This window comes from Bufo gargarizans, chromosome 6 (genome assembly GCF_014858855.1).
Source record: "Bufo gargarizans isolate SCDJY-AF-19 chromosome 6, ASM1485885v1, whole genome shotgun sequence".
NCBI classification, from domain to species: Eukaryota; Metazoa; Chordata; class Amphibia; order Anura; family Bufonidae; genus Bufo; species Bufo gargarizans.
In genome coordinates, this window is record NC_058085.1 from 52,004,387 (window position 1) to 52,030,546 (window position 26,160).

The window sequence follows — 26,160 nt, forward strand, 5'->3', positions numbered from 1 at the left end:
GAACTCATCCAGTACAACAGTGAACACCGTACTTATACACTATTCTATATGGAATTCATATGGAAGCACAGTACATGGTACTTCTACGAAGCTCATCCAAAAAAGTACACAGAACTCTAAATGGAATTCATACAGAAGTATCCAGAACTCATACCGTACCATACAAAACCCCATATGAAATTCATACAGGAGTAAGTACACTATTCAGTACCATACAGGATTTCACAATTATATGCAGGGCATTGACCTTTCTGTATATACTTCCTTTAATAGGACAGAAGAAAGAAATTTGAGGCCACACTTCATTTATATAATATATATTTATAGAATATTTTCCTTTTTTTATTCCATCGGACCATATCGACATTCCCAATACATTTTCTTTTACTTTTTTCCTTAAAAAATGTCTTAAACAACACAAAAAAAATATTTCAGACAATCTATATACATATTTCCAGGAATTTGGTGTTTTTAACAATAAAAGCATTTAAATGTGACTTTTTTTTAGATACTTCTCATTGCCCCTCCCCCTTCAAGTCCCTACCTAGTCCCCAAGTGCTTTTATTCTCTGTAGCCCCCATTATAATTACAAATTATACAGAATTCCTAATATTCCCAGCCTTGCCAAAGGACACAGTGCATAATTTATGTTTCAGCGACAGCAAAATAAGGGGGTATTGTTTTTTTAGTTTTTTTTTTCCATTGAGATTTTTTTTTGTAGTTTTCATTTTGTTAATAAAAACTTTCCAAAAGAAATTCAGTATTTACACAGTGAATAAATAGAATATTATTACACCTGATCCTGCCTTTCAGGAAGAAAAGCTGTTAAGAGGTACTGGGGAGAATATGGCTTGAAACTTGAGGCTGTTGACCATAAATTAGGAATAATACAAATAAACACAAAAAAAAATAAAAAAAATACAAAAAAAAGAAATAAAATAAGATTACAAAACAAAGTGATCATAAAATGGATCGAGCAGTTTTGCTAGGAAATATTCAGTTTGATACGTGCATGCAGAAATTGAAAGATGGGGTGATTGTTATTGATTTCACAGCAGATTACATACTCGTTGTGTCTGCACTCTAGTTTTAGTTTTGGAGGCCATTGACCGGTTCTGCATATAGACCGTTATGTCATAAAAAAAAAAATATATATAAAATTTTCTGTAGTGCTTTAAAACTGCTACATTGCACTGCCTGCCGGTGGCAGTTGAGGTTTCCATAGATGTGTAATACTGTAAAGCCATAGAAGAGCAGGTATTTCTTTCGGGCAGGTATCAAAGGAAAGAGCTTCCTAGCATGGCTGTGCATAGCCTTCTGCAATCAGTAGGTCTGTGTTGTATTATTTCAGGTGGTACAGTGTGTTCACAAACTTTCTAAAAGGGGTCAAGACCATCTATATAATGGCCGATGCTTCAGGGCCAAGATTTTGAGCTAAAAATGCGCCCAACTTTGAAGCACATGTGGCTCGTTCCGGTCAAACTTGAATCACCAATGCATGATGGGTCTAGTGGAGTCTGACCAGCAGTGAAGGTGAGAACAGAGGTGCCATGGGTAATTTGACCAAAAAAAATATATCTAAAGGAAAATAAAAATGGAAAGAGAAGCTCCAATTTACCAAGTCAGAACTCTCCTTTAGTGTTGTATGCCCCAGGTGCCGTAGGCATCATTTGGGCATGATATATATTTTTTTGTAGAAATATATCAACCTGGTCCTCTCTTTAGGAGCAAGATCTACTGATTTCAGAAGCAGTCAACCTACGTGAGACACAGGTGCATCGGAGACTGGCGTCTTGTATTAGTGTAACACAACAGTGTGTCGTTGCACACTGTGTGTCGTTTAGGTGGCTAGGATTTGTGCGTATCAGTTTCCATCAATACATCTGGTGTGTGGGGTTTAGTGTACAGATTTCCAAAGTTGTCCATTCTACCTGTTTTAATGTAAGAAGTGCTGTATAGTTAAGTGGTACCCTCCTCCCCCAGTTAACTCCCATTGTGGCATTTCAGCACAGCACTGGCACCCCCTCTGCAGTCACCAGCCGCCCAGTTCCTGGGTCATAGGTTCCTGCCAGGTAGTAGAGGTTCTGCCGATCTTGGTAGCGCTTGCTGTGACTCATCTTGTCATACTGCTGGCGGCTCACCACCTGGCACTTGTGTGAGATTGTCTGTACATCATTCTCATCCTCATGGGATGACTGGTACAACGCGTTCTGCAAAGGGAAAAACATTCACAATTAGCGTTGACAAACCCTTATTGCTGCAATAACTTTTCATCCATGGATACATGTCCATCACTAATTCCCATGATACCCAAATTATTGTAGCCCCATTTCATTGTCTGAGCCAATGATAGGTTGCATTGAACCCATCATGAACACAGATGGGCACAGTGCAATGCTCTGGCTATGGCTTAAGGTGGGAGGCATTATTACTATGTAAAAGTGTTTAACCCCAGTGCAAAAAAATTATAGCCCAACCTTTTTTACAAAATCTGCCACCAGTAGAGATTCCAGCACCTGGCATTGGGTGCCTCAGGTCCCTTGGTGCCAGCAAACACCGTAGACAATTGTATCTGCACCTTCCACTGGATCGCTGCTCTATAGCATGCCACGGGTATTTTCAGAGCCTACCAAAATCCTGTGCCACCTTTTTCTTTTAGTTGCTTTTGTAGCCTTCATAAAAGTAGCACAAAATGATCTACTATCGGAAAAAGTAGAGGTGTTGCCAATGGATAGCTGTCTGTACAAGCCCCAAAAAGAAGTCTTTTTGACCCCAAGTACCATCCTAATCATACAGAGAAAAGTGTTCATTGAAAGGGAAGATACAGTGTTTTTTTTTTTCTCAAATCCTCCTCCTTGTATCTACCATGGAAGGCCGCTGATGTTCCAGACCAGTGGACTTCTAGTTCATGGCCATTGTTAAACCGTGGCTATCCACTCCAAGACTCCCAAAATGGCTCTTTATTACATCAGGGCAAAAGGACAAGGTTGTCATAATAAGACAACCCCTTTAAGATAAATTTAAACTAGAACCTTGATCATGATTCAACAACCCCTACACATCACTGCTCAGTGCCTCACCTTGCCATCGCTGTGCCTTTTGCCCAGTTTAGTCTCTTCCGGATGGTAAAACCACTTGACTTTAACCACCATATTGCCACCCCAGGACTCCCACATGCTCTCAATACGTCCTATATAGGGCAGATTGGGGCGTCCGGCTGACAGGAAAACTGCGCATTCGCCAACGTGCAGAGTCTCCTTTCCTCGCACTATGGACTTGTAAAACAGCTTTCTGGCCTTTCCTTTCATTCCTCGTCTCTAGAGATAGAAAGAAAACAGACTTGTTATTAAATCGCATGGAGGACATGAGATATCAGAGTGTAACTCACCCTCCAATACACATTTTAAGTCTATATTTCTGTCCAGCAGGTACAGTTTTAGATATGGCAGTTTGTAGTAGTGGTTTAAGGTCTAGGTTCTCAACTGTGGTACATGTATCTCAAGCAGTCCTGGTCACAGGTGCACAGTATATGACAAAGGACACTTTTGATAAGGAGGTACTTAAATACACTGAAAAATGCTTGTCTAAGATGCATAAATAAGTCAGAGTCTCCAGTGCCAGGATGGTACTCAAAACAGTAGATGATAACCATGCTCAACCATTGGTTCTACATGATTTTTGTAGGCAATACATTAGGGGATGGAGGATGAGGAGATGGTCAGGAAGACATGGTCATCTGGAAGAACACTTATGAAAAAGGGGTCACTAAACCTAAACTGACTGTTACCTGGGTAGGCTCTCCAGACCATTTCCATAGTTGGCGTGCAGGCAGAAACGCAGAAATCTTTGGCCGGTTTTCGACAGAGGGCAAGCGTTGCTGTCTAGGTAGGGGCTCTTTGGTTTTAGGGAAGTTTGAAGGTGTCCCTTTCCTCCTCTGTTTGACTTTTTGTTCTGAGACAAAGCAGCCCTGGGAGCTTTGACCACCATCTTCCGTGTGCTGTGCCAACAAGGTAGGCACGGGGTGGGTGATGCAGGGCTGCAGAAGCATTGTAGGATCCGCTTCATCTGAACTCTCTGATGAATCCTCATTGTCTGTAGAGCAAATGCTGGAGCTGGACATGGAGCCAGAGCTAGAAGATGAAGAAGACCCAGAGGAAGAGGAAGAAACTGATAGTCCTGCAAGAAATCTTGAGGGGACCCTTGCCCGCAGACCTCCCTGGTTCTCCGCCTCATCCTGGTCAGAGTATGAACAGTCACTGTCACAGTTCACACCATACTCTGTTTGCCCAGGGTACTTTCCAAGTGCCAAACCCATGGATAGCTGGTCATGAAGAGGTGGCTTCCGTTTTTTGTCCTTTGTCAGTCCTGATGCAGAACTGTAGCTTTGTCTAATATGAAGCCCAAAGTCTTTATCATAAAGTAGGAGAGCTTTTCCATTTTTAGTTTTGGGGGACATTACACCTTCATGATCAAGTTTCACTAAAAACTCATTACCTGCCTTCCTTTTACCCCCTTTCCCCTTTTCCACCTCCTCTGGCTTTTCCCCTTTCTTTGTCCTTACAGGCTTCTGCCCTGTTGTAATCCCAGTGTTGGCACTACTACCAAAAGGACTGTATGAGTTAGCCAAACTGCTGAAGGAATCTGCTCCAAAGCCGTTCCCAAACACATGAGGCAGTTCTCTGCACTTTTGTTTCTTGCCATTCCCCTGCGACTGGAAAGGATCATGGAGCCCGGTGCTAGTCTTGTTGCCAGCTTTCCGCTTTCCTTGGGAAGGCCAGCTTATCAGGTCCACACTTGTCGAGCGACCTAAGAAGTTGGTGGTGGTAGCAGGTAATGGAGTCTTTGCCCCTGAGTTAAATACATCCATTTTATCTGTAAAACCAAAGTGTGAAAGGATTCAACTCCAAATGTGTGTCACCACATTATTTCAGTCAAGTCTGTGATTTTCAAAATTAGCAAATGCTTCGCACTTAAGTCATGCAGGGTCTAAAAATGTCATACAAAAAAGATGTTCCTTCAATAAATCTTGCTCATAATTTATGCTACACCACGTGACTGGATGTGACTTAGATTTGGAGAAAATGTTTCCTCAATTGTAGCTCAACATTTTTTTCTCCACCCTTTAGAAATCATCTTATGAATTTTCTCTAGTCTGGTCAATCACTGAGCAGGCTCCATTACCAGTTCTTACCTGTTTGATCCTTGTTCATCGCTTTCTTCCCATTATTTCTTGATGCCTCTACTGAATCTCGGTTGTCTGAGGATGGGTTCTGAGATGCTTCTGATGTTGAGGTGCTATTACTGGCGAAGCGCTTTGTTCTGCGACTCTCTGCTGACAACAACAAAGCAGGGGATGGTTCTGTACCTGTAAGGAAAGAATCATTTTTTTTTATTGGAAGGTCACTTCATCATGACCCATGGGATATGTAGACCCCATAATCGTTGATTTAGACCATGTCTATCAACTGCGAAACAAAAAAAAAATTTTTTTAGAAGGTGGCCCTCTCTAAGAAGATATGGGCATTGTGCATAGTATATGAAGGTGATGAAAATTTGTAACAGAAGATTAAAGATATCCATACACCTTCAGTAGCTGTTGGCCCAATGCTCATACTGCTGACAACTAACTCTCCCTACTTCCCTATACACAAGCACTTGGCCAAGTGTGTATGTATCGTCAATAGGGCGAGTGAAAAAAGCCGCTGCCAGACACCTCTATAAGAAACTTAGCTCCTCGGAGAACAAAAGAATTGGGCGTTGAATACAAACCGCTCTATCCCTCTCTCCTCTAAAAAGTGAGGAACTCCCAACACAGTCCTGGTAAAAATCTCTGGATTGGTTAATAATAATAGGGGTTTTTACATAATGGAGTGGTCTTCTCAAAAAGGTGATATTGGAGACGTTTTACTGTATCCACTTGTTTTGTTCACTCACACTGGATGGTGAAATCTGAAGGCAGTAAGCGAATATTGTTCAGGGTGATTCGTCCACGATCACCGTCATCAAACGCAACAGTCACAGACTCAGACTCGCCTTCATCACTTGAGGAACCTGGAATAACACAATAAAATATTTCTGTATAAAACCAGACACCAACAATACTGACAAACCATTGGGCCCAGCACCGTATATATCTTCATACGTGTTGTCTATAAAGCGTAAAGTACCCCTTAGAGGTGATAACACGACACCACATGAAAGAAACGGCAGCAGTGACGCTACTTAAGGACCATGACTGATTGTTAAAAGTGTTCCGTCATGGAATGTGTGAGATTTCATGAACCCAGGAATTACGAATGCCTGGAATTATGAACCACTTGGTATTATGAATCCCCTACTGTGAAATTAAAAGGGTATTAGAAGTCACCTGTACAATAGCCTGCCCCCTCATGTGTTAATATGGCTACATAACTCCTTACTGAATACTCATATCATGCATTAAACAGCTGGGGGTATATTATTCCAGTTATTCCCATTATGCATATCCATGTATTTTGCACAATTACAGACATAATAGTTATACATTTCTGTCATGAAGTTCTTTCTAAATTTTTGGAAAAAATTTAAATAAACATTTTACGAATAAGAATTAAAATTAAAAAAATACATATATTTTCCAAAACACTGAAATAAAATACATTTTAAAAAATGTAAAAAAATAATTTTAAAAAATCCAACATATCCAAATGTGTGGAATTATCAGAACACATTCATTATAATAATTCAGAATTTTTTTATTTCTTTTTATTGCAGTTCATCGTGAAAATTTTTAAAAAAATAAAATAAAAAAATACAGTGTTAATACAAATCTATAAAATACAGGTGCTTGGTGTTTCTCATTAAATCAAGAAATCAATTTAAAATTCTATAAGGATCATGTGACCGGCTGGCCACTAGCGCCGGTTGCTTGGCAACGTCGCCTCTGACAGCAAGTGTCAATTACTATATTGAGCAGGAATGAGTGCTTGAGATTGTACAGCAAGTAGGCACCAGCAACATCTGAAGATGATGAATGTGGTATAATACAGGACTGCATGTTGTCCACGATACATCATTTCTTATTTGGAAAAAATAAAAATAAAACATTGTGAATAATTTTACTGCTTGTATTGTTGCCTGCTCTACCACTTAATACATTTTACACATTTTCCTGCACAGAAAGAAAAGGCATTGGTGTTACAAATAGGTGGCCTATTAAAAAAAAACAAAAAAAAAAAACACCGCATTTAGAAATGGTGCAAAACGTAGTGGTGGTGGTAATTATTTTTTACAATAGGATTAATCAATTTAGTATATCTAGCAAAATGTAAAAATTTGAGATTTCTTTTAGTATCTTTTTTTCTTGTAATGTATAATTTACATAGGGGCCTTTCATACCATCGCGTAGCGGCTTCATTCATTACTATATAGACACTGAACAATGCACGCCAAGTAATTTATATGGGAGGCTTCCTACCTCTCACCACATTTCCTGGGTACAGGCAGCGTGACTTTTGACTCCAGTAGGCACAGACACGAGTTCCGTGAGGAAGGCAACGTGTTGACTGAGGCCTTACATCCACCACCTGCAGGGATGCAGAATTTGTTATTACTCAAGGACATAATATATCTCGATAGATTTTCAAATAATAACATAAAAAAAAAAAAAAAAAAAAAAAATTTGAAATGGACATTTAGAAATTCTATTTTAAAAATTATAATGTATTTTTACTTTATGGGATTTGATTTTTCTATTTTTACTTTTAAAATCTAACAAAAATATATAGGTGTGTACATAAAAAAAAATGCAATCCCCTCTCTCTCACACACACACACACACACAAACAAACAAACTAACATTTGACCTTTGACCTACTCTACATTTTTAGAACTTCCTGTTACAGCTGACACACATTAGGAACTTACAGCTTCCTGTAGAAGTTGCTCCTGGGAATAAACGCGAGGCCGGTTTCCTCTCTCGCCCTCTATCACAACACTGTATCTGTAATGAAGTAAAAATACAAGTACTTTCAAACTAGCGTTTTTGTTTTCCGGTATTGAGTTCCGTCACAGGAGCTCAATATGCAAAAAAAAATAAAAAAATCAGTTTTATCCTAATGCATTATGAATGGAGAGCATTCCGTTCAGTGCCTCCATGCTGCAGTTTTCTCTCTGGCCAAGAATACTGAACACTTGCCGAAATGCCGGATCCGGCATTAATTTACATTGCAGTGTATTTGTGCTGGATCTAGCATTAAGTGTCCTGGCAAAACGGATCCGCCTTTACGGTCTGCACATGCGCAGACCTTTAAAAATGCAAAAAAATGTAATACCAGATCTGTATTTCCGGATACCGGAGAGACGGATCTGGCATTTCAATGCATTTGTTTGCGTCGAAGGAACTGCCTGCCGGAATCCTCTGCCGCAAGTGTGAAAGTTCCCTTAATAATAGTAGTCTCTATTCTCCAAGGCTGTCATATACTATGTGGACACTTACATGTCAGGGGGCTGTAGACTGCGAATACTGGCTGCGTACAGTAAGTTGTCCTCCTTGGGTATCAGAACGTGCAAGCCTTCTCTCAAGTCCGTCTTGGAAAGAGAGCAGATATGAGCTGGAACGAGACAATTACATCACAAAATCACTACCCTGCCACTTCCTCATAAACTCAATTTAAACAATATCGGCTAGGACTTGCCCATACAGAACTACAGTTAGTCATAACTCTATGAAAGCAATTAGCTCACCTTTCTTCTTGGCCGTTGAGCTGGTTTCCTCTTCCCCTTCTGAGAAACTGCTGTTATCGTCAAACTGGAAGTCATCTTCTACAGCAAAACTCTGCAATAGTCGACTGACTGCCCGTCCTCTCTCCTGGGGTAGGGTAGGAAAAAGTCAACTGGTTAAAATAGTAATGGTCTTCGAAAACAAGCTAGGACCACATCCCAGTGGTAGAACATGGCATTTAAAGATTAGTTATTTTTTGGTAATGAGGGTATTTGTGAGAGCCTTGTAATTCAAAAACTTTATCAGTAGGTCTACATAAGACTTTTTTTTCTAGGTTAACGGGAAACAAGAACTTCATTCCAAGGTCTGGCTTAGACGATTTTCCTTTACTTCTGGACATAAAAGATATCCCACATACCTGTTTGGACTTCATTCGTCCCATCTTTATCCCTTCCTTCACAAGATTCTTGGGGGATCGAGAGGCCAGCGAGAGACTCAATATCCCATTTTTTCTCTACAGGAATAGATGAAAAAAATATTTAACTTGGGTTCAGATTTCATAGACATGGCTATAACTATTGTTGGTAAACATACCTGGATGTTTTTGATCTTTTTGTCCTTTTTGAGCCCTTGGTTAGGAGTACAAAACAAAGTCTTGCTGGGTGTCAGAGCCTGGGTATCAGATTGTATTGTACGCCTCATATTCCCCTCAGGTTTCCCCTTGTGACTTAAAGACTTTTTCTTAAGAGGCTTATCAGGGTGGCTTCGCGCTTCCAACTTGGCAGAACGTTTTCGAATCTTGACTTCACTCTCAGGGCTGGTTATACAGCATGAACCTGGAAATAGAGTATTAACATAGAACACTATGAAGTTGTATAATATGACACAGAGGAGTTTAGCCACCAAATGCTGCATAGGATTTCAAAATCCTTACCTAGTAGTCCTTGTCTTTCAATTTTCTTTTTAGCTTTTTGATTGGCTTCCATTTTCACTACCGCAGAGGCAGAAGGACCTACCAGGGAAGAATTACCAGGTGCATTAATGGATAAGCTGCTGTCATGGTTGGACAGGCCAGGGAGATCCTGCTCTCCGTCATCACTGTCCGAGTCCTCATCATTGTCCTCATCTGTAGGAAGAACACCAATATTTTTTAATATACCTTTCTGGAGTAGTTACTAACGGTACAGATTCATCAAAAAGGTCTAAGGACTTGCCACAAAAGGTCTATGGACTCACTACTACTACCTAATCTTAGTACATCACAGCCCTGTTTCTAACTTCTATATAGTGCCCTGCTACTCTGTATCAAGTGTTCAACATAACTCTCCTCACCTGCTTCCCCAGCTCCCTCTGGCCTCTGTCTCTCCTGCCCCTTCCTTTCACTTCCTTCTTTGACCTTTAAACATGACCCTTTTGGTTGAGGCAGTTTCTTCTGCATTTTACTAGTGGGAAGAACTTCCTTACGGTGGTAAGGGCTGGTGCCAGAGCCTAACGCCTTGCTCTTCAATTGAGAGACCTTCCGTGCCAGCTTGTTCTGAGAGCACACCATCTTTTTGCAATGCATCTTGACCTGCAAAATCAATATTTGCACACAGTAAGCAAGTATGCCAACCTACTAAGGTCCATAGTCATTTTTTTGTTGTTGCCAATTTTGATCACTTCTGTGGAGTAAGACTTACAGTCTTCTGTGAGTGGTCTTGATCACTGTAACTCTCTTCTGACACTTTACTCTTCTTCTTCTTGGGTTCTCCATCATTTCGAAGATCTGTACATAGGAGGCTTAAATTTCTGATCAAAGGCCTAATTAAAAAAAAAAAATAATAATCCACACACTTAGAATTCAGCTACCTCATCATCTAGATCTGCTGTAAGTTTTCTATTGATGCCAAGAAATGTCAAGAACAATTCAGTCAACCCATGAGATTTCTTTTATTTCCTCCGAGCAAACTTTAAAGCAACTTTAATTTGGAGTCCCGAATTGATCAAGCTTTCAAGTCAACAAAATCAAGGAAGCTATCAATTGTTATATGGTGGGTATGTATGCATGTACTGCTCCTCTGTCTACTTTGCCATCTCCATAAGAACATACTGTATGCCAGAAATATCTACTAGACTGACATGTGCAGAAGCAGGTACATGCTCGCAGCCGAATTTCCTTCTGGGCACAGTAGGAATTAAATGAACAGCCTATCTGAAACTTGTCACATCCCAACACACTTCAGCACAGAGAGATGTGTCTCCAGCCAGGAAGAGTGAGGTTCCCCCTGCCCGCTGTTAACCTCACCTCCATGTGCCAAATTCCATGTAACTGCAAACGGGGGAGGGTGCCGGGGAATTCCCCATTGCAAAGCACTCAGCACACATATCAGTCTAATTTATTCCAACCAATTCATGCTCTCCAGACCCTCTTGTAAACACACGACAGTAGACTTGATTGTCACCTCCTATGAAACATTGTTGGCTCTGATTACTATAAGCCGGTTGTAGGTTAGAGTGATTAAAAGCAACGGTAGCCACCACACTGAAGAACAAGAATAGGGTCTAAACTATTCCATGGTCTTGTCAATTAAGACCGAGGGTTTTGAAAGGGGGTGGGTGACTTTTTGGAGGCCATCTCTGGTGTCCACTAGGGGTGCTATAGCCCATGTCTGTTGTGATTGACCACAGTAAAGAGATACCACTCTTCCCAATACTCCTTTGCTTGGCCTTCATTACGAGCTGCCTCAACATCTGGAGAGGTTTCTACAGATATTATACACAGTCCACCATGGGCAAACTTTTAGGACTGGCAAACCCCCACTCTAAGCCGTTCAGGAAAAACATTATGGCAGATTTACTAAAGCTTCTAATGCGCAAATGTCTACTAGCCATTCATTACCCGTTTTATACACTTATTGCGCCTTGTTAGACATTTTTGGAAAAGTCTTTAAAAAAGTGGCTTTGTTGAGTGTTTTATATTTATCACTGGCACGTGGTTCTTTGGTGCAAAATACTTGTCTAAAGTATCCAATCCAAGAGGTGGCATAAAGAAGTGAAATGAGTCTAACGTGTGCCTCACTTCTTTACATCTAACAGCATGCATTTCAGCAGAAAATTTGGCAAATCTTCCCTCCTAGCTCCTCTAGGTTTAGGCTAAGGTTATTTAAGGCCATATTAATAAATCTGCCCCATTTAGTGGAAAGAGAGCAACCTTTTTGTCGCCACTAGGGGGTGCTGTGTAAATCCCCTTCGACATCCTAAACATATGTAATACTATAACTAGGATTATGGCCCTTTTTAACTAGTTCCTGAAGCGTGTGCTACCTAACGAAAAATGTATACTCACCTGAGCCCCACCACCCTGGCTATGTTCGGCGATCTTACAGTCCCTGGTTTGTTTGCTTCCAGTTGGGGTACAGACAGGGTCACATGCACTAATGAATGGTCATTAACTGCAGCAGCACACATGATCCCATCCGTACCCTGGCAAAAAGTAAACAGGCCGGGGGGGGGGGGGGCAGTTAAAAATGGGCCATAATACTGGCAAACCCCTTTAAAGATTAACCATGTACTACATGTAGAAAGGTGTCAAAATAAGTATAATCCGGGTTAAAGAGGAATTTCCCTGTTTCTATCATGACCACTAAAATATTAAAATACCCCATTAAGAATTCTTCACCTGCCCTTGACCATCGGTGCGATCAGCCCCTTTAAATGCAAACATTCAGGACAAAAACATGCCCATAGGAGTTCATTCGACCTTCAAGGTAGACAGGGATGGACTTTGCGACAGTCATGATGTCGCCGGATAGACGAGAAGAATGACCAAACACAAAGAGCTGGCTCTATAGGATTTGGGGATGGACTTTATAGTTGGAGGATACCAAGAGGTAGACTGGAGGTCAGTCTGACCATGGGGGATTACTTTACCGAGTGCGGTTCCTACAGAGCGGATTTTGGCCAGCTTTTTAAATCTGTAGTAAAAGCATCTCCCGCAGGCAGATCCATCAAAGCCTCTTAAATCCGCTCTGGAATCTCAGCTGGAATGATTTAACCCTTCAAGCACCCAAATCCACACCGAGGGCTTGAGAGCTCATGAAATATTTAGCCCTGACGCAAGGGGCACTTTGCAAGTTGTGTCATTCCTGGGCACTCTCACAACCGCCGTAAAGTGGCGCATACATTACTGCTGAGACATTAATAAATGACGGGCATATAAATAATGCACAATGATCTTGGGAGCATATCCCTGTGCGTCCATACATACAGGCGATTAAAAGCCGAGCCTGAAAATGGAGGAGCCTTTCTTCTTGTAAAGATGGCTGCCAAACGGAAGCTTTATGGGTTAGGATAAAAGGCTTTTGCAATGCCATCACCTTATTTTCCATCTTCCACATATCACACAGAGGCCAAATTCAGCAAACAGCAGGGTAGAGCATAGGGGAGGAAATGGGGGTTGCTAGGCAACTATCGCTGGTCTTGGCCTAGGGATGTATAGCCTGCATCCATGCAGATGTGAGATTGCCACTGTTTTATCATGTAGGGCCAGTATGAAAGAAGTGACTGAATAGAGTACCACTATCAACAACCCAGGGAAGATGTATATGTAAACCACAGCCTAAGTGCTCAGGAAGAAATAGGTTTCTCATTACCCTCATCATCCATAATGCACTGCAAAGCTCCTTATGCACCTGGGTCTGTTTTCGACTACATCATGTAAGAGGTCCTCTTAGGACATACTGAGGTTATGAAGTGGGGGAGGGGGCAAATCTTGATCTGAACCCCCACTATCAGCCTTGAAAAGCATGAATTATGGCTTTCTAGAGGACGACAGTAAGCATTGATTTCAGTGTGGTCTGTGTGTGGTCACACATGCAATTTGGAAAAGACCAGCAGCTTTTCTCAAAGGGACCCACAAGTCTGAAGAGTGGTCAGCGAGCAGTACAACCCAGTTGGATGACAACCGCTGTAGATGGCAACTGGTGAAGCCCAGAGACCGTTGTCGTTTCCCTTCCCCCACCCAGAAGTAGCAGGGATCTCCAAGGAAAAGTGAGCTAGAGTAGGGGGAAGAGATTAGGAAACCTGATGAGGAACATACTGTGAGTGTGGTTGATTCTGGACCTGATACTTAAACCCCTCAAGACCACCCAGGATTGCCCACTTATAGGCAGGTTTTGCATCGGTCCTGCCCATTTTCGGACCGGGACAGCCTCAATTTGCCAAGACTGTCTGCAAATCATGGACAGTCCCTGCAAATTCAGGACAGATGACAACTATAGGAACTAAAGGGTAAGTGTGCCCTGTGGCCATCCACCGCCTCAGCAGCTGGGTGGGTGCAGAATTTGGTCAAAACACTTGAGTAGGTTCTCACTGCACCAGGGATTATACACACCCTTTCTGTACTGGACAACAAAGATTTTTTTTATAACCCTCTCAAGACATCAAGAGGCCCACATAATGTTTGGGCACAGGTGCCCTCTGCTATAGGCGCCTGCCCATTAATTCCACCATAATTGACGCCCTATAGTCACTGGATTGCATACAGAATAGGTGACAATTCTTGTCAATATTAATTCCGCCGCTACCCAGATTATTTTTTAAATACTAATGACTCAGCCGCCTCTTGTGCCCACAGTCAGCTGCTTGTGTAATGGGGAGGAGGGAAAAAGCAGGAGCCGGGAAGAGGGGGGGGGGGGATTGGGGAGTCAGCATCCAGCATTAATTCAGACACTAGCAAGTCCCTTAATAGCAGCTCAGCTAAAACCTGCTACCCTCCTCGCTATGGTCAGGAGGCATAAGCTGCCCCTTGCCCTAGTGGCACTGCCAAGCAAAACACAGCATCTTTTTGTAGACTCTTTCCTTTTCCTCCAAGCATGCAACGTTTGCTAATGTTTTCTGACATAAAACTCCGACATTTTTTTTTTTTTCCCTGTGTCTTAATTGAGGGAGTCATTTAGTAGAGATTTAACTATTATTACCAAATCGTAGAGCTTGATGCATTGCACACACTCTCCAATCGTGTTTGGACTAGCTTGGAGGATTTATGCAAATGGCCCTGCCGGGAGAGGCAATTTGTAGCAGAGAAGGACAATTATACAGGGCCCGTGAGTGCTAGAATAGCTTCACCAGGCGGTTAATGGGTAATAGCAGAGCGCTGGAACCAGTGAGTGGCACCGTAATGTGACCAGAGGCGGTTACATGGCACAGACAAGGGTTTCTATGCTGTGCTGTGTGCCACTTTTGTAGGAGAAACACCCCCCCCCCCTCCAACATGGGAGATCATCAAGAGTTGGGAAAAGACATGAATGGAAACAGGTCAAAGACCTTAATTTTTTTGTTTTATAACAGGCACATGGTAGTTGGGGACATGAGGATCCAGGAGCTTAAAGTTACGCCTCTGAGGCTTTCGGAGGTCTGCCTTTCTTCAGTTACACATGTATATGGGGGGAGGGAGTAAGACGTCATATGGGCCTTAATTAAAATATCCAAAAACCATCAGTAAGTAGAAGTCCCCAAGTCAAGTTTTTAAATATTCCATTCATCCAATTCTCTGTTCTATGAATCTTTATGGCAAAGCTATGTGACCTATATGGCCACCATTACAGCTGGGTTTGTGGTGGGCAAGCTTTTCTAAAGTCTTGAATCAGACCTGCCTACATATGGACCTAAGCCAAGGAGAAGACAGATTACTACAACTATGGACAGAGTTATCATACTGCAGTCTGGGAAAGATCAGTAACCACCTGATAACGGTGGCCATTTTGTGTCCACTCCATTTTTTGTAAAGTCACATGGGAAGTATTACAAACGAAAGGCTGAGCTGAATGCTTAACAACCTGATGGAGGAGGATGACAAGGATTTCAGAGGATTTAATTGGGTGTTCATGTTGGATAAACATGGCCTTAAAGAAACATCAAAGGATTTCGGTGATCTAGTGAATTATATGGAGACTGACTCTTTAAACTAATAAGATATGAAGACTTAGGAAAAAAATGTAATTTCTAATTCAAGTCTATTGTTTTACTTGGAGCAAAAATTCTGCATTCAAACCCAACAGCAAAACGGCCAAACTGCGATGGGTGTTAAGTGCAGGTTAATGAATAAAGGCAATATTTGCATTGTAGAATTGAGCTGACTGGAACACATTACTCTTAGTCTTAATGAGTGTACACAGGACCTGTGCTGGGAAGTGAAGGTCTGAGAGGCAGGTTTATACAAGACCATGTGGAAATAGCACTGCCTTAAGATAAATAGAAGGGGCAGGTACATCTCCTGAAGAAACAGACAGATCCCAAGATCTCAAGGGAGCTTAAGATGTATATCCATCCATACAATATTTACATTGCAGTCCTTGGGGACTGCTCATCTTGACTGCTGTTGCCTAGCAATGAGCACAAGTCTTAGAGAATGAATATAGAGATGTCTCCTGGTAACTTACTTGGTCTTCTTACTCTCGTACGGCCTATGTGAGGTAGGGGCACGACAGTGTGGGCGTTTTCTTGGCCTCCCAGGACCCCGTCGGACTGGACTTCGAGAACTCTCTTCTTTTCTGTTAACGGAGAGGACAGTCTGACTAAAAATTTTGATGGTTGCCCTTGGAGCTCCAAACCGCTGTCAGACATGTGCCCAATAGTTTAGTACAACATAGTTTGTCGATCTCCATCCTTTGACTCTTTGACCACATCTCCCAGTATTCTCTAACTGCTGTACCTCAGCGGTGGGACATCTTACTCTGTATTTACCTCTGGTTTGGCCATAACCTCAAATAATCTATTGATGGACAGGTCATATTCCAAAACTGGAGGACCATACAAACTCAAGATCCTCATTTAGATAACCATTTAGTAAGAGTTGGCTCTCCCTTTCACTTGACCACAACGTAATTTCCACTACATTGATAGATTTCCAACGTGGAAGGCACGTGAACCAACCATGCTGAACCATTTTATCTTGTTTGGCAGATATATAGAAATATTCACGTACTCATGGTCGTGTCTCCTCTGTAATTTCACCAGCTCTCTTTGCTTCTCTTTATATCGTCTCTGGATCTCTGCCAGTTTCATTCTCATGTCCACCTCCTCAGTGTCCAGGTGGTCAATGGCAGCCTTCAGCAGACAAACCTAAGGATGGAGGAGAAATAATAGTCCATGTCAAGTGATAATACAATCAGTCCATAAATGTTATGGAATCGGTAGGCATTAAAAAAAATAGTCATCTGGATGAAAAAGGGTAATCTCACTCACAGGCTTTGTTTTCGGTGTCCAGCTATATGTCCGGTGTGATAGGCGGACACGAGGAGCCTGTTTCGGGCAGCAGGCAAGGTGACATGTTGGTTTAGCACCTTCTAGACTATCAGCCTCGGCTAGAGACCATGCAGCAGCGATAGTTGCAAAAACTTGGAGATCAGAGACAAGCAAATCTTCTTCAGTAGCTAAAAATAAACGGAAAAATTTAACATGAAAATTAATAAAAAAAAAAAAAAGTTTACAATTTTAATATAGATTATAATTCCAAGAGGTATTAATATATACTTTTTTTTTTATTGATATTGAATGAAAGTATTGAAGGGGACAGTGAGAATCATGACATGAAATATGGTGTTATAATTAATATAATATGAAAATAAGATCAAATACAATATATATATGTGAATTAGTTTTTTTTTTTAGTTTACACAAATTTGACATAATATTCAGTACACAACCTTCTTTGAGAGGATCTGACAGATTTAATGCTCATTTCCTGTTCCATTTTGATCCCCTCCGCTAACTGGACAATTTAGTTATAGATCAAGAGGGCTATGCTTCCTTTCAAAAATGTAAGAAAAAAAAAAAAAGCATTTTCCAAGTGGAGCTTGCAAAAATAAAATAAAAATAATAAGAAGAAGAAGAAGAAGAAGAAAAAAAAAGCTCAATTCATTTTTTAAAATATCAGTATGACTTAAAATGATGCCCTCACCCTGCAGTCAGAGGTGCACTGCCTCTTTGGGATGGTGACCTGTTTTTTATTTATTTTTCCTCATTATATTAAGGATATAAATTCTCTAGTTTTATCTACGATAATAAAACCAGAACCATTAAAAACAGCCAGCATAGAATGCAATGATTCTATCAAACAAACAGGCATAAGAAGAGGTGTTGCAACTCCCAGGGGACTACGCAAGTAGCCAATTATTGCCACTGCTCCCTGTAAAGATGCCCACACGAGTGTGTTTAGAGAACCATCTTCCAGACACCAGACGGTTGATGTGGTTGCATTTCCGTGCATTACCTTATCCACGATGGCAAAAGCAATCGATACTAAAAGCTACTTGGAGAACATTGCCCTATTTAAGTATGGCTTCCTGTGCAATATCACAGCCCAGCACATGTGCCCATCTGTCTTCCAACTGACAACACACTTCCGATGGGTCCCATGACAGACACACAAAAGGGGCTGGCCTGCAATATGCAGCTAATTATCACCCTCCATTACACTACATGGTTTATAATTCATCAGCCAAAGAAAAGCCTTGCCACAGCGTTACTAGAGAAGGTGTATTATGCGGGGGCCAACGGGCACTGAGAGGGTTAAGACTTGTAGAACGTCAGCTTAGTCCTACAACAGTGAAGGGCAGAGGAAAAGGCAAGAATTTTGCAACTAATAAGAATTTTGGGAATTTTCACAAATTTTAAGAAAAAGGGAATTTGAGGTGGCCTGGTCCTTTCTGGCAAAGCATTCACGTCAGTAGGGGACTTAATACTAATACATGGGCACACGTGACACTTACGTCTTTCCATAAGACTCCATTGTCATGTTGGGATAGAAAATTGGATTGTGTATAGTTGACACCTGATACATAATACCCTGATGTCCCCATTTCTGAGATCTGATTGGCCACCAGAAGATTGCTTTGGGTTACAACTCACTTTCAGGCCCCAATATTTTTAGCATATTTGTATACCTGTGTTTCTGAGGTACAATTAATCACGTGTCAATTTACAGGGGCCTTGTTTGTGACATCATGCCTATTAAATGTATACCCTATAGCAAATCTATCCAGAAAATAAAAGTAAAAAAAAAAAAAAAAAAACACACACATGCAAAAAACTCCCCCTCCAAAAAAGATTTAAAAAAAAAAAATAAATAAAATCCATGCCTGGGCAGTATACTGGCAGGTAACAGAGTTACAGCTCAGTCACACTGTATCGCTGCACACTTCTATGCTGCAATGTATTTATTTGCTGAACTAGGAAATCAAATCCTCCCTCTTAATGGCTGCTCTAAAAAGTGACTTTGGAGGGGAAGGTCGGGGGCTAGGGGGTCCCTGTGGAGAGTAAGAGTCTGTGATTAACTAGCACACTGCTCTAAGAGGCCTGGGCTGCAGTGTTTGGGTTTAATAATCTCTCAGGAGATGACAATACTGAGCTTGCAGGGAAATTAAGTGTATACGATCCTGGGCTTTTAACTGCTCTTAGTATGGAAAACCCTTCCCTTATTTTCCCTACAGACTTATGGAAGAGCTTCAAAAGGGTGTCTATTAACCCTATCCATGCCTAATTATAAAAAAATTGTGGCTGCTGTAGACTTCAGTAGTGAGATGTGCATCCTACTGGCCAAGTGATCTCCAGTAGGTTAAGATGAATCCAATTTGCCAAGCAACGACCACTAAACAAGTCCTGAAAAGCCAATAACATTTAGGAAACATTTTTTTCTTCTTTACTTGTTATTGTCAGCTAAAATGAACCTACTATAGCCTACCATATATCAGATCAGTACGGAAGGTCCTTGCTTGGGCTACTGGCTAAATAAACAATTTTCCTGTCCTGTTAGGAAATGGTTATGCCGATATAAAGAAACCAACATGAATAAGTTGAGATTTTGTGTAAAGTAGGGATACCCACCCTGAGGCCCTCCATCTGTTGCAAAACTAACTCACAGTAGGCCTGGACAGTCTACAGCTCTTAGGACATGCTGGGAGTTATAGTTTTGCAACAGCTGGAGAGCTGCAGGTTGAGCATTCCTGGCGTAAAGCCTGAGGAAGGGACAAAGAGACAACTTGATGATCGGATGATTAAGGAAGTGGATTTTTCAGTACCCTAAACTCCCCTTAATGCAGCTAAACTGGAGTCAATAACCTTTTTGAACAAAAAACATAGAAGACCCGAATGGTAAGAATTGGTGCTCAAGGGAAACTTACAATATTGAGAAGCGCAAAGATCACTTACCTTTTGCATCTTGCAGCTGGTCTTGCAGAGCCAGATCTGCTAACTCACTGAGTAGAGCAATCCCATGAATACCTGAGCTTGTGGGGAAGGATGACGAGTCGGCAGCTGAGAAGAAGTCCCCCTCTTCCTGAATAGAAGGGAGTTCTCCTAAGGAGATACTGGCAGCTATTAGGGTATCCAGACTATAGAAGGATTCATGATGGTCTGTTTCAGCTGGTGAGCAAGGTGGTGAAAGAGTCAGATGCTCATCGTCCTCTGCCTGTACATCACCAGAGTCCAGGTCATTATTGACCTCTTGTAACAAAGTCTGATCTATATCACTAATAGCCTTGTCGTCAGGTTCATCCAATGTCACTGAAGCCTCAGGTGGCTCCTGAGAAATGTTTGGCAACTGCCCAGTTGATGTGCCCTCAGTGTTACAACCATCAGGTTGTTCCTTCTCTTCATTTACTTCAAAACTTTGAGACTCTACATGTTCCTTCTCTTCCACATTATTCTCAGGCACACCGAAACTCCCACTGGTTATGCCTTCCTCACACTCCTGGGACTTGGAGACCTGGGGTTCTTGGCTACAAATCTCACTTAGATCTGTCTCACCCAATCGAGGCAATTCCTGGTTGTCCTCCAAGGAGTCCCCTGCAACTGGTGTGTGACATGGGGATTTTTTTGAAGGGGTAAACGTCCTGGACTGCTCAGGTTCTGCCGCAGTTGATGCAGTTTGCATAGTTTCAGGATCAGCAGGGTCTGCAGAGTGCACATGATGGGGAGATGGAGAGGTATAGGATTGGACAACCTCGGGGTAGGTATATCCAGGAGGCAGATCTGTGGAGCAGAGAATTTATGAAATTAAACTAAATCCACTAGGAAACCTAAAAAGTCAAGTTGATCTTTAATAGATCATTGCCTTTAAGGTATTACATTTTTAACTCAATGGTTAAAACCTTTAATTGTAATGTGGTTCCATGGTTGGGCTTACCACCTTATCCAAGAAGCCATTTTTGGTTCTATCAATTATCAAGGCATAAGCCTTAAGGAGTTATTTTATGTGCGAAGGGCCTTGAGGACCCATATATATGGACAACTGAAAATAAAGAGGAGAGGATTCTATTGCTTGGACCTTCAGATGTTTTTTGAGACCCACCAAATGTCTAAAGTTACAATCCTATTTTTGGCAATTTATCTTCCACTTCCTATAAATAAATTGTTTTTGGATTTGGTTAATGTTGGCTCAAAAACAAAACGTGCCTGTGATGGAGAGTGAATTTATTTTGAGGAACAATAGGCTAAAAATAAGTTAATATTTGTTGTCTATATGAAGAAACCACTGGTTGCCAAATATATGAAGAGTCAAAAATGGCAGTCTGCTAAAGACAGCTCAAATTCAGGTTAGTCTTGTCCTTATTTTGGTGAGTGGTCTATACTGCTGTAGTGTATTCAGGTAATGAAAACAGAATGTGGGCCAAAGAGATCTCTTGTTCTATTAAGTGGTTAGGAATTGGTTGTGTAAAGAAGCTCCCAAAAGAAACCTAATAATATTTGCGATGGGACCTCTCTAAGCACACTATGCGTGGCCTTTAACTCTTCACAGCAACCACCCAAATCGTCTCGAAAAATTATCTCCCAGATAATTGGTCTTTCAAGAAGAGGGCCAATTTATAAATAGGATATAATAAATGAAAATTCATCATAGGACAAGGGTGGTCTTCTCAAAGAGTTGGTCTCTGGGAGGAATTAACAGAGTTTAATATGAAAATGTATGGGTTGTTTATCACCATTTAATGGGAATTAGCAAAGATCAGGCGTGAAAAAAAGATGCAATGCTGCTTGAGGCCTTATTCAGTCAGTGTTCGGTCAGTATTTTCAATCAGTGATTTGTGAGTGATCTCTGTATAGACTCTATTCCTGGCAGCCATTGGTTGATAAAAGTGCAGTGTAGGTTTATAAAGTAAAAAACAAATCTCATTATACTTCCTAAAGCGGAATGTTACTAGAATTGTATTCTTAAAGGGAATATGTCACCAGAAAATTCACAGATAAATGATGCACAATGGCTTGTAGGGCTCACTCAGCTGAATGTAATGATACCTTTCACTTAGCAATCCATTGCTTCATTCTGGAGAAAAAGTACTTTATCGATATGCAAATGAGCAATTAAGTGCACTGAGGGCGGGCCAAAGCCATTGAGTGCAGGCTCCTCATTTGCAGACGAGAATAGCCCTTGGGGAGTTTTTGGAACAATATGTAGAGTCTGCAAGCCGAGTGCAAATGTGAAGCTTTATAAAAAAAAAAAAAAAATGGAATGAAAGGGATGGTGGCAATAAGGGACCGAGGGAAATTATGAGAAATTTTGATGACATGAAAGCTCATGGGCTCTCTCTTGTTGCTCAACCACCGGACAGAGCAACCATTCAGGAGGACGTGGGAGGTGTAAAAAGAAAAGGGCGACAATGAGAAATGGGGTGGAAAACGCAAGCGTGAGAAAAAGAGAGGAATGATGGAAGGAGAGAAAAGTAGAGACATGAGCAGACCAAGCATTAGATGGATGAAGTGAGAGACTGCATAAAAGGGAGGGTGAATGATTGAAAGCAGAGGAGATAGATGGACATGGGTGAGTGGGGGGGGGGTGGATTAGACAGGTTTAGAAGATGGATGAAGCCAGCGGGACTCATTACCCTGGCTGTTTTCTGGGTGTTTATGCAGCTGACACAGACTGAGGACTAGGAAATAAATGTTATCACTCTGTCTTGAGAAGGCTCTGAAGGTGCCCGAAGTGGGCAATGCCCCCCACCTCTTTCCCCTCAATGGCTGCTCATCGTCATAGGGTTATTAATGGTATCCACCCTCCTGACAGCATGGCCAGATGAACAGAATATCACTCCACCAGTTTATCCCCTCAAACAAGTACAGTTCAAGGAGACATCCGTGACTCATAACCTTGGGGTTAAGACGCAGCCTGGTATTTGAAGTAGGATGTAATATTCTGTGATCCCAAGCCAGTGAGGCTTCAGGACCAGTAAAGCAGCTCTTCCCAGAATATGAGGAGTGGGACTTTAGGTCTTCTAATTTTAACTCCATAAGTATTTGATTGTGCCTGGAATACACTGCAATGATTCAGTCAAAGGGCTGGCGGAGACTACAGCAGAGGGGAGCAGATTTCCAATCATACGCAGAGAAGACGTGGTGACAAATGGGCCTTGCGGCATGCAAATATGTTTTTAATTTAAAAGGCAATCAATAGCACTGCAATTCATTTAACGGGATGCATGGATCCCTGCCCCCTCCCATTATGCCTCTGAATTATTATTTTCTTCCTTTGAGCTATGCTTAACCTCTTTAGTACCAATAAAAAACGTAAACAAGGCAGACCTACCTGGTTCCAGTGATTTGGGATAGTCTCTAGGGGGTTGCCCTTCTCCTCTCCGATCTTCTCCCTCTTTCCCCTTGGAGCTTTGAACGGGCACAGGGCTAACAGCTGGAGAGCTGGGCACCAAGGCGGAGCTGCCATCAGGGCAGGCCGGTAAAGTGCATGGGGCCAGTGGCCGGGGTGTTGGGCATTTGGACGGAGGCCGTAGGGCAGGCGAGTGAGAGCAGGGTGAAAGCTTAGGTTGTGCAGGGGCAGATGGTGGCGGAAGCAGCAGGCTGGGTGGGGTCTGACTCTTGGAAGTGTTTAAGGCATCTGCTTTACTATGGGGCTTTGCAGCCTTTTCTGGTGGGTCGTCAGACTCTGGCAGATGATCCTCGGTTTTCCTCTTCAGAAAGAGAATATGTTAAGTTAGTGGCAAATACGGGATGGAAGCATCATTAAAACATAAGAACTGTAGTCTGACATACTTGAAGATGACTTTGCCTTTGAAGCTCTAGAGCCTGCGCTGCCCTTTGCTGTTGCAGGGCATAAAGCTCCTGTTGTCGTAGAAACTGTGACCGCGAGTAGACCGGGAGCTGTCCTGGGTGCTGGAGGTGAGAGGCGGGTCCTCTGCCAGGGTACATCGGAGGCCACAAAGAAGCCTGATCCATGACATCAGCTGGCGGAAGGGTGCACAAATTAGAATGGCAAGCAGTCCGTACCATTACAGCTAATTATAACTCCAGCATTTATTTACTACTGTTCCAAGTAAATACATACACAATCCATATATAATTTGAACTCTAGACTTAGACTGCAAGGTCTTTGGTTAATATCAGCCATTGCCTGAACTCTAATCTCAAACAAGTATGACTTAGTTCAAAAATCTCCTAAAACATACAATTAGCTCCACAGAGAACAGTTTTTCAATACAATTAGGCCATTAGGTGGCACCATTAGCTCTAACACAATAGAATGTCAACAGTTCTAGAATAAATGATTCGTAAAAGGCATTACCCTTACCAACTTACCAAGAGAGTGTGGAGCAGTGTGGGGAGAGGGCTCCGGAGGTAGAATGACCAGTTGGGCAGGAGGTTCCTGTGATAGGGGGAACACTGGTTGCATGGCACTAGGCATAGAGGGGGGGAATCCTGGGGGCAGGTTCTGATGCAAAGCTGGGTGACTAATACCTGGTGGCAGACAGATTAGCTACAGTTTATACACTTTGGAGGACTCTGATATTTTTTTGCATCCATCATAGTTGAAATTTTATATTTTTCTTATATAATACAATTCTGGCAAGTGCCAGGGCAAGGGAGCTCTTCCAAATAGTGTTAAGTGCCAAATTACTAGACACCATTTTATTTGTCTTAACAGAGGAAGACCGGTTTCCTTTGAAAGCATACATCTTAGACAAGCCCATACCTGCATAAAACTGCAGTGTCAGCTTGGCACACTCCGATGACACATTGTTCTGCTTTAGTTTTGAACTGGCATTAGGGCAAAGAACCCATGTCGCCGGATATAGCTTCTAGAAATTAGCATACTCACTGTATGAAGGGCCACCCATCCATATGGAAGGACTCCTTGTTCTGGGCAGCCAGTGGGGATGGGTTGGGTGCGTATGTGGAGTAGGATCAGCTCCTAATTGGCTGGCTTGGAGAGATGAACCGCTCGCTATCATAAGATGAGGAGTCAGGTCACCAGGGCAACCGCTGGAAGGATGGATTCTTGCAAACTCAACCAGGTCCTTGTTTTCCCTAAAACGAATGGGACATGAAAAGGTGTGAAACAGGATTAGGAGTTCACATTCCTTAGACATAGCCGCCCTAAGTACTAGATGCAGGGAGCCTGTTGTATAGACCTGACAGCTACTCACTGCATTAAAAGGTCTCTACCGGGAATCCCCAGCCTCTCATCACAAAGACGGTTTCTCTCTTCCTCTGCGTCCAGGTCAATCACATGCATGGACCGACCAGAGCCTACAAAAAGAAAGAAAGGGTCAGGGTAAACACAAAAGGCTATTCAGGTCTGCTAAAGTAGATCCTCTATTGAGAAGGTATTGACTTCAACATAGAGTAGGGTAGTTACCCAGGTTGCTTTGCTCTATTTTCCAAAAACCTATCAAGGTCTCAAAGTATTCATAGTCCCTACACCACAAGCAACCAAACAGTATTGGAGACCATAAAGACTTGGTTGTATAATAAGTAATGGAGAGTTGTATTTTGGGAACATAACTAGGGTGCGATTTAGAAACCTAGGTTTTGGATGGACAGCTTTTTCTTTTAGTTGGTAGGCCAAGAAAAGATTGAGACATTCATAAATTCTATAGTTCACCATGAGGTAAGGTCAAGAAGAGGTTAAAATCTTAATTCTGAAGGTCTTGCCAACCGACTAGACAACACTCAACTGGAAGCTGTGTCTCACCGGGAGATTGGCCTCGAGGCCGGCTAATGAAAGCCATGTGTTCTGAGCAAGCCAAGGGCTTCTGGTAACCCCGGATATTATTTTCCTGCCAACACCCCAACCCCTCCCTCTCTGTTGGTCATCCCCCCAAACCACATGGTGACATCACTCTCAGCACACATCAGACAGGAACCTCTCACGCCTCCCACTCACAAAATGCTTCCTCCCAGTGGAATCAATTTTCTAAATCCTGATTTAGGAGTTTTTTTGAACTTAGCCACCAACTCCTGGCAGGAGGTTTAGGTGTCCATAGCTCCACGTGCTAACAGCACTTCCATCCATCTGGCACCACCATATTTGTAGATTAGCTCACCTGTCTTCAGATGAAGTATTACAAAATCCAGATAAGGAGTTTTTTTTCCCCAAAGTGAAGACTTTAACAGTACGAGACATGCCTCCAAGCGGCAATGAATTCAGTCATGTACTAGTTAACAGTCTGTACTTTCACACTCGTGATCACAAG

The 26,160-nt window shown here is 42.0% G+C and overlaps 1 protein-coding gene across 3 annotated transcripts in view; it reads right to left on the reverse strand.

The window, feature by feature from the left end:
* Window positions 1-301: 301 nt before the first annotated feature.
* The window catches only part of BAHCC1 (BAH domain and coiled-coil containing 1), an 88,374-nt gene continuing 62,515 nt past the window's right edge, over window positions 302-26,160 (reverse strand). For 2 of the 3 annotated variants that reach the window (XM_044296250.1, XM_044296252.1), the window contains 23 exons: window positions 25,111-25,213; window positions 24,783-24,991; window positions 24,263-24,421; window positions 23,720-23,910; window positions 23,259-23,637; window positions 19,889-20,710; window positions 16,925-17,112; window positions 16,665-16,801; window positions 16,120-16,230; window positions 10,381-10,501; window positions 10,034-10,271; window positions 9,636-9,827; window positions 9,296-9,537; window positions 9,120-9,215; window positions 8,725-8,848; window positions 8,477-8,591; window positions 7,906-7,981; window positions 7,457-7,565; window positions 5,935-6,051; window positions 5,192-5,365; window positions 3,788-4,872; window positions 3,081-3,317; window positions 302-2,210 (listed from right to left, as the gene is read on the reverse strand). In XM_044296250.1, coding sequence (XP_044152185.1) covers window positions 2,004-2,210; window positions 3,081-3,317; window positions 3,788-4,872; window positions 5,192-5,365; window positions 5,935-6,051; window positions 7,457-7,565; window positions 7,906-7,981; window positions 8,477-8,591; window positions 8,725-8,848; window positions 9,120-9,215; window positions 9,296-9,537; window positions 9,636-9,827; window positions 10,034-10,271; window positions 10,381-10,501; window positions 16,120-16,230; window positions 16,665-16,801; window positions 16,925-17,112; window positions 19,889-20,710; window positions 23,259-23,637; window positions 23,720-23,910; window positions 24,263-24,421; window positions 24,783-24,991; window positions 25,111-25,213 — 5,432 coding nt within the window. In that variant the 3' untranslated portion in view covers window positions 302-2,003. The remainder of the gene's footprint in view (window positions 2,211-3,080; window positions 3,318-3,787; window positions 4,873-5,191; window positions 5,366-5,934; window positions 6,052-7,456; window positions 7,566-7,905; window positions 7,982-8,476; window positions 8,592-8,724; window positions 8,849-9,119; window positions 9,216-9,295; window positions 9,538-9,635; window positions 9,828-10,033; window positions 10,272-10,380; window positions 10,502-16,119; window positions 16,231-16,664; window positions 16,802-16,924; window positions 17,113-19,888; window positions 20,711-23,258; window positions 23,638-23,719; window positions 23,911-24,262; window positions 24,422-24,782; window positions 24,992-25,110; window positions 25,214-26,160) is intronic. The other variant, XM_044296251.1, reaches the window with a different exon arrangement.